Source organism: Sinocyclocheilus rhinocerous, unplaced genomic scaffold (assembly GCF_001515625.1).
Source record: "Sinocyclocheilus rhinocerous isolate Xijiao unplaced genomic scaffold, SAMN03320098_v1.1 scaffold3846, whole genome shotgun sequence".
Lineage (NCBI taxonomy): Eukaryota > Metazoa > Chordata > Actinopteri > Cypriniformes > Cyprinidae > Sinocyclocheilus > Sinocyclocheilus rhinocerous.
Genome location: NW_015626434.1, coordinates 28,362 through 35,926, shown reverse-complemented (window position 1 = coordinate 35,926; position 7,565 = coordinate 28,362). Strand labels below are relative to the sequence as shown.

At 36.4% G+C, this 7,565-nt stretch overlaps 1 protein-coding gene across 1 annotated transcript; it reads right to left on the bottom strand.

Annotated features, from left to right (window-relative positions):
* Positions 1–237: 237 nt before the first annotated feature.
* LOC107715624 (transmembrane protein 136) lies at positions 238–5,016 on the bottom strand. Its single transcript, XM_016521784.1, has 3 exons — positions 4,951–5,016; positions 3,806–4,008; positions 238–1,397 (listed from the first exon to the last, which is right to left on the bottom strand). The coding sequence occupies exons 2-3, from the start codon at positions 3,999–4,001 to the stop codon at positions 865–867; spliced, it is 729 nt and encodes a 242-aa protein (XP_016377270.1). The 5' UTR covers positions 4,002–4,008; positions 4,951–5,016; the 3' UTR covers positions 238–864.
* Positions 5,017–7,565: the final 2,549 nt, after the last annotated feature.

Here is a 7,565-nt window from a genome sequence, read left to right as displayed (position 1 = left end):
ATTTATCAGAATGAGCATATTTAAATCTTTTGCGCCACCTAGCGGTTTATTCCTACTGGTGGTTCCGCAGCGCCAAACCAACTATAAAAATGATCAGTGTTCAGAAGAGTTCAAAGCAATGGATGACTATCATATTTTCAATGTTAGTGAACCCAGCAACATTTAGCAATAATCCCTAATTAAAATAATATGTAAACAGAGATAATTAAAGAGATATTGTTTTTCATTTGACAATAAAAATATGTATGTATACTGTATATAGGCTACTGTAAAAATACTTGCAGATGTGAGATGATAAAGCAATCACAAGTTGTAGGCCCAGAGAATATTTTTGACAAAATATTTCTTGTGTAGCACATTCTTTTAATAATCAGACCAACAAATAAGCAGGTGGTTAAAAACTAAACTTTTCATCTGAATCCACAAATTTATCTTTAGTATTTTGTTTGTGCAAAAAAGGCTTTATTCATATGGACTCATGCAGCATACTGTCTAAAAGATCTGCATGGTACCACATTCTTCTTTACTCCCAAAACAGCCCTCTTTCATCATTAAAAAAAGTTTGCCACTTTTTACATTTCAAAGTTCCTCTGCTGTTTGGAAATAGTGGCAACTAATCACATACATATGGCTTCCTACCTCCTGTTTAGGCTCTGTTTTCTAACAAAACCTTTTGCTTTAGGCAAGTCATAGCCTACACATTTGGAATAACTCATTTGGAGCAGCATTGTATTTAGTTTCCAAATATCACTGAAGCTCATCTCTCTCCATTAAAAAGGAACCCTGTAAAATAACAAAATGCTACATATAGCTATGTATATAAGCAAAAATGCCACTTTTCCCAGTCCTAATGCACAGAAAGGCCTATTTCACTTTAACAGCATGTCCATTAGCTTCTTCCAGCTTGTACTGTTCCTTCCATCGCCTGTATTTGGCGCGAGTTTTCTTGCATGCAAAACGTGCAATGTCTATCATGAAGATCCAGGAGAGAGTGTAAATAGCCACCCCACCAACTTTCACTATAAGCGATGGCTTCGGAGAGGCTAATTCACAATAAAGCAGTCTACTCCCAACACCAATCCTCACAGAGGCAAACAGAAGAATGAAGAGCAGGTCCACCACATCTCCAGCTAAACTGTCATAGCGGCCCATGCGCTTGAGGAACCAGCGGGCCTGCAGGAGCGGGTTGGTGATCTCGCTGCCGAAGAGGACAGCGCAGGTCTCGATGCCCGACTCACCCAGCCCTAGTGCCAGCACCATCCCGAGGATGCTCATGGTGTGGTGGGCCAGCATCACCGGACCCTCAGTGCGGAAATACACACACCAAGCCATGTCAAAGAGGAAGTATCCTAAGCTGAGAACAAGAGCCAGGATCTGGAGAGATGTGTTTTCAGTGCCTGGAAACAAGAGGAAGAGATGTCAAAAATCACATCCAATTAATTCTTGAAGAATTATTTAAATTTAATTTGCATATTCTCCTTACAAAGCCCTTACCCTAAACATGAATACTGGGAACCCTCTTGAAATTTCTAAACTTGTTTCAATAAATAAGACCCTACATTTTGTTTTAAAAATCAGTTTTCTTGACTTGAATGACTTGAAGCAGCAATACTTGCATCTGATGGTATTACTTGCTTGGGGATGTGTAAATAATAGTTATTTATATATTGTTTTTATATTTAGATTTACTTTTTATATTTATAATTTTGTAGGAATATTGATAAGAAATTTTTTGGGAAAATTCATAAGACATTTTGTAAGATACATTTTCTTATAAAAATGTGTAAATTAGAAAATTAAAAAATTTTGTGAGTAAAATTCATAAGAAAATTTGTAATACATTTTTGTAAGAATTTATATGACAATTTCGGAATTTTGTTAGAAAATGTATAATAAATGTATATTTATATTTATATTGCACTGTTCCCTTAAAGAGTTTTATGGAACGTTTCTGCTCTTTAGGCTCCTGAAAAAAGTAATTTCTATTACTTCTAAAGCTGCTATGGCCCCAGAGCTCCCTGACATGAACTCAGGCCAAACATCTACTGCCATCTGCCACCAACACTTCAAAATGAATGAACTGAACCAAGCACTTCCAGAGGTTCCATGGTTCCAGAGTTATGGACCAAAACGTGAGTTGGCTTATTATAGTGCCACCTAGTGTTGGGCAAATGTGTCTGTGCGCCTGAGTAGCGGTGCATGTTTGAAGCCATTCTGCTGATTTTGGGATCTCTACGATTTATGGTCTCTGATGCCCATTTATTTTTATGGCCGAAAAACAAAGAAGAAGCAGAGAAAAATCTGTATAAGAACAACAGGTTTCCAGCACCTTCGGTGATTGCACCCCTAATAATAATAATAATAAATAGCATTACCAGTGCACCATAATTGTACAAATAAACTGGTTTTGTGCATTTAATTAAATTTCTTTTGTCTGGACTTAAAGTGAGAATGCAGAAAAAAAGAAGAATTTTGATTTTATTACACCTGGTTGCTGAGTTATTAGCTAAAAGGTAAAGTTGCCTATTATAGCGCCACCTTGTGGCCGATTTTCACCAAATCCAGTTCACATATTCGTTTTACAGTGGCATATCAATTTCTTCTCTTCCATGTCAGTCTGACACGGAAGAGAAGAAATTGTTGAATAAAGTCGTTTTCTTTGCACACAAAAAGTATTCTCGTAGCTTCATAATATTACGATTGAAGCATTGATGTCACATGGACTATTTTATCAATGTCCTTACCACCTTTTGGGCCTTGAACATGGTAGTTGCGTTGCGGTGTATGAAGGGTCAGGAAGTGCTTGGATTTCTTTTTTTTTTTTAAATCTTAATTTGTGTTCCGAAGATGAAAGAAGGTCTTAGGGGTTTGGAACAACATGAGGGTGAGTAATTAATGACAGAATTTTCATTTTTGGGTGAACTATCCCTTTAACTGGTTTTTCAGTTGTAGCTCCCCCTATTGGCAGAATTTTACGAAACTTCTTGTGCATCCTCAGAATGTCCTGTTGTCTATGTGTGTCAAGTTTTGTTAAGCTTGGACATTACATACAGCAGATACAGGTCAGCTCGTAAAAATGGGCATTGCTTTGGCAATTAATTAACTTATATCTTTGCAATGCTTCAACACATCAACATTCTTTCTTTCAAAAATAACTTCTTGTCATGAGTGTCTGGGGATGATATGTGCAAAGTTTCATGCAAATCAAACAAATGGCATATTTTGTAGGGCCTGAATCATGGATTCATATAAAAAAAAAGAAAAAGATTTAAGGCCTTATTGCTCCAGAATTATGGACATAATTGAAAAACTGAATTATTAGTGCTGCTTAGGGTCCGTTTGTTTTGTCTTGTACTTTTTGGCCATATAACTAACAGTAACTGCAACAAATTGTATATTTTTATTCAGTTTGGGCCTCTGAATAAAACTGAGGTGCTCCGTATTCCTTTATCATACAGTATATGAGCCATATATGCATTATCAAATATGTTAACAAATGTATTATTTGGGATAAACCCCTTGAGATGCATCATCAACATTTTATACTGTTTTGTTTGAAAGGTTCAGTAAAGTGTTACATTTTTAAATAAAATGTTTGTTTTTTCCTAAATATTATTCCATATGTCAGGCTTTAGAGGGTTACAACTTCATCTGGAAATTGACTCTTTTTGTCCTCTTGCATTATTGACCAACTATTTTCCTGTTGACACTGTAAAGCTGCTTTGACACATCAGTATTGTATAAAGCGCTACATAAATGTGACTTGACTTGACTTGACTAAAACCTTCCAAACAGGACAACTTACCTGGGTTTGTGAAAGGCCATGGCCCAGCAATGAAGCCAATGTAGGCAGTCACACAGACGATCAGGATGCCGTGGAGCAGAGTTACCAACCTGCAGTTCCACTCACAATCTCTTTCACTGTTCAAGTGACACAGCAGCACATACAGAAAGAGCCAGCCAATCAGACTGCAGCTCATCTCCACAATCATCAAAGGCATCTCTGCACTGAAAGACGAAATAGATAGAAATATTAATAAGACATTCACAGTTGTGCAGCAAATATTTGAAATTCCTGTCTGCATCAGGGTCATAGTTAAATAAAACTGAAACCATAAAAAATATATTTTCGCGACTTGAAATAAAATAAACTTTAACTGGAATTTTTAAATTTTAAAACATATTTTACTCAACTAGTTGCCAAGGCTACATTTTTCATTTTCGTATCATGTAACTTGATTTACAAAAATAACTAACACTAAAATGAAACGTAATGAATACTATACATATTTTTTAAAAAGCAGAAACGCAGCAAAATTACTAAAACTTTAACTAAACTTAAAATTAAAACAGAAAATATGAAAATAAACTGATAACTAATTTAAAATATTAATAAGAACTCTCATAGTATCATAGTGATTATAACACTGGTCTGCATAAATTATTGTAATTTGACAATATCCAAGCTCCAAGCTCCTTAATTAAGAGATCAAAATGACCAATTAATTTAATCTCGGTGAAAGACAAAATAGATAGAAAGTTTAAGAAAATATAAATAATCTGTGTAGCAAATACTTAAAATTTCAGTCTGCATCAGAGTTAACTTAAATTAAAATAATAAAATAATTGTGAATTGAAATAAAATAAACGTTAACTGACATAAAATAAAATATTTTAAAAAACAATTTTATTCAACTAGTTTCCAAAGCACCATTTGTCATTTTCATTCAAATTATATATATATATATATATATATATACACTCATTCAAAATTATAATAATAATAGTATGATACTATGAAGTATGATAATGGTCTGCATTCAATCAAGACATTTTCTTTCAGATAAATGTTTCTCTATTTTTGAATTTGACATATTACAATGCTGAATATCATCTCAGTTGAGTGACTTAACTGCTCAAAAGCATTTTGCAGAAATCTCATTTACCAACCTCAGATACAACTCATGCGTAAGGACCTAAAGATCCTGCTAAATCCAAGAAGTAGCTCCAGGCTTCAGGACATCCAACTGCGAGTGACAACCCCATCAGAAAAATCCTGAAAGTGGTGTGACATGACAGACACAATCACAGTGTAAATGCTTCTGATCGCTCACTTCCTCTTCTCTACCCGGCCTCAAGTGGCTTGAGCCTCTTATGAGATTAGACTCTTCACTCCCAATATACCCCCGGCTAAATTCCACACTACATTCATGGGCCATTCATCTGCCCATCCTATGGCCTAACAGTAGGGTGATTTGTGCCCTCATAAACTTCCAACTTTAATTTCATTCAAGCTGGACTGTAGTAAGGAGGGAATTGGGAACTGTGCCAAAAAGAGGGAAGTATTGTGCAACGTCGAAGTGTCACTGTGTCAGGTGCTGGAAGGATGTTACTTATAAGACACAGGATTAGTGTGATAGTCACTGTACGCGCCAAAGAAACAGGGACAGATTACTGCTTGTAGAAAAAATTGTTTGTGGAGTTTGAAAAATGCACATGTACACTTTCAAAAGACAGTTTTTGCAGCCAAGCCATAGACAAAGCATATTGTCACGAACTGCTACTGTGAGGAGCATGGAGCGAGGAACGAGGAGACGAGGAGTTGACTTCAAACAAAGAGACTTTAATTAACATCCATGGAACAAGGGACACACACGTAGCATGGAAATACGAACATTCAATACCAGACAAAACCAGAAAGCACAGACAGGACCTTAAATACATGGGGTAATTGACAACACTCACCTGGAACTCAAACAATTAACAAGGGAAAACTGGGTCATGGAGCACGTGGAGAGGGAAAAACACAGAATGTGTCCAGGGTCGTGACACATATTATGATTCCAGAAAAAACTGATCAGTTTTCAAAGGAGCCATATTTTTCTTAGTGTGAAGGACATTTTGGTAACCTAAAGAACCTTTTTCCGCTATAAAGAACCTTTTGTGTAATGGAAAGGTTGCACTGGTGTTAAAGCAACTGCATGTAGTTCTGTGCATTTTTGTGTCTTTGGAGCCCCCTACAGTAAAATGAGCGGAATTTACTGTCGTAAGCAACAGCTGTTGTAATTAACAGTAGGCCTACATGAACAGAAGTGAGCATATGATGGACACTTTACTATTCCACGAGGCAACGTGAGAGGACTTGTGAATGGCAGTGAAGTGAACTGATGCTGGTGGATCTCATGACAATGACAACATGCTCTGGTCTGGATTATTTATACTACACATATGTTCATACTATATAGAGTACTTTTTTGATAGTCGCTAGGTGATACTTATTCCAAAAAAATGTACCTACTTATAGTCCAGGTGATACAGGTATGTGCAAAATTTGATGATATGTTCACTTTTTCATAAAAGCATGAAACTTGGTACAATTGTACAGGTTAGGACCCTGAACTAGAAATGATGCCATCACAAAAACACCTCGTGGTTGCCATGGCGACCATTTGACTTTCCGCCATAACCAAATTAATTAATTTCAATAGTACAATAAAAGATTGTTTTAATTAATTGATTATTAATTTGTTAAATTTTTATAGCACTTTTCTGGGTACTCAAAGCGCTTTACATAGAAATCTCCTCAACCACCACCAATGTGCCGTATCACCAATGTACTAGATTTCTCTAATACAAAAAATTAAGTAGGCTTGACCAAAATTTTTGTGAGGAGAAGAATTTATTGAAGATGGTAGTGTTGCAGTTCTTCAATAGCAATGTTTTGCATGTCTTCCTTCAAACAGTCTTAACCCTTGTATGAATCCTAGCTTCTCCCAAAGTTCTGTCTGTGAGATAGATTTTTATACCTAAAGATACAAAAGGGCTAGAAACAACAGATACTGTTAGGGCCTTCCCTCTGGAGATCCTGCAATCTACAAGACGTTCCTGAGGAATGCTGTTCCTTTGTTATTCCAATGGAATGGACCATTTGGTTCACACCTTTATAGACACAGTTACATTATTTCTTTCACAGAATGACCAACTGAACGTTAACCAATCAGGTTTCAGCAGCGGCCATTCAACTGAGACTGCTTTGCTGTCGGTCAGTATAAACCTGCAGATTGCGAAAGCTGATTCTAAATCATCAGTTCTTATTCTGCTGGATCTCTCTGCCACTGTGAATCATCAGATTATCCTGTCTGCCATCACAGGATCTGCACTTCACTGGTTTGAATCTTATCTCATAGGTAGGTCTTTCAGGGTTTCCTGGGGGGGAGAGGTATCCAAAGAACATCAACTGGCCACAGGGTTTCCTCGGGGATCAGTTCTTGGACCCCTCCTCTTCACCATATACACTACATCACTGGGACCCATTATACAAGCACATGGTTTCTCCTACCATTGCTATGCTGATGACACACAGCTCACTGGATGTTAGAGCATTGTTGAGAGAGAACAAGAATATATTGGAAACACACTACCTACCGCCTACCTGACTCTGCCTGAGAGGTAAGGAAATATACACTTACCTGAGATGATTTTTTTAATATGATAGTATTCTTGAAAACAATATTTTAATGTATTATTGAATAAAATATTAGTTAATTATCAAAGAAAGAAAAAAA

What these genes read in the sequence shown, in the direction of transcription:
- LOC107715624 (XM_016521784.1), bottom strand. Translation starts at nt 4,001, where the DNA reads ATGCCTTTGATGATTGTGGAGATGAGCTGCAGTCTGATTGGCTGGCTC. An exon ending in ATGGCCTTTCACAAACCCAG is followed by an intron (nt 1,398 to 3,805) that starts GTAAGTTGTCCT and finishes TCTTGTTTCCAG; the next exon opens with GCACTGAAAACACATCTCTC.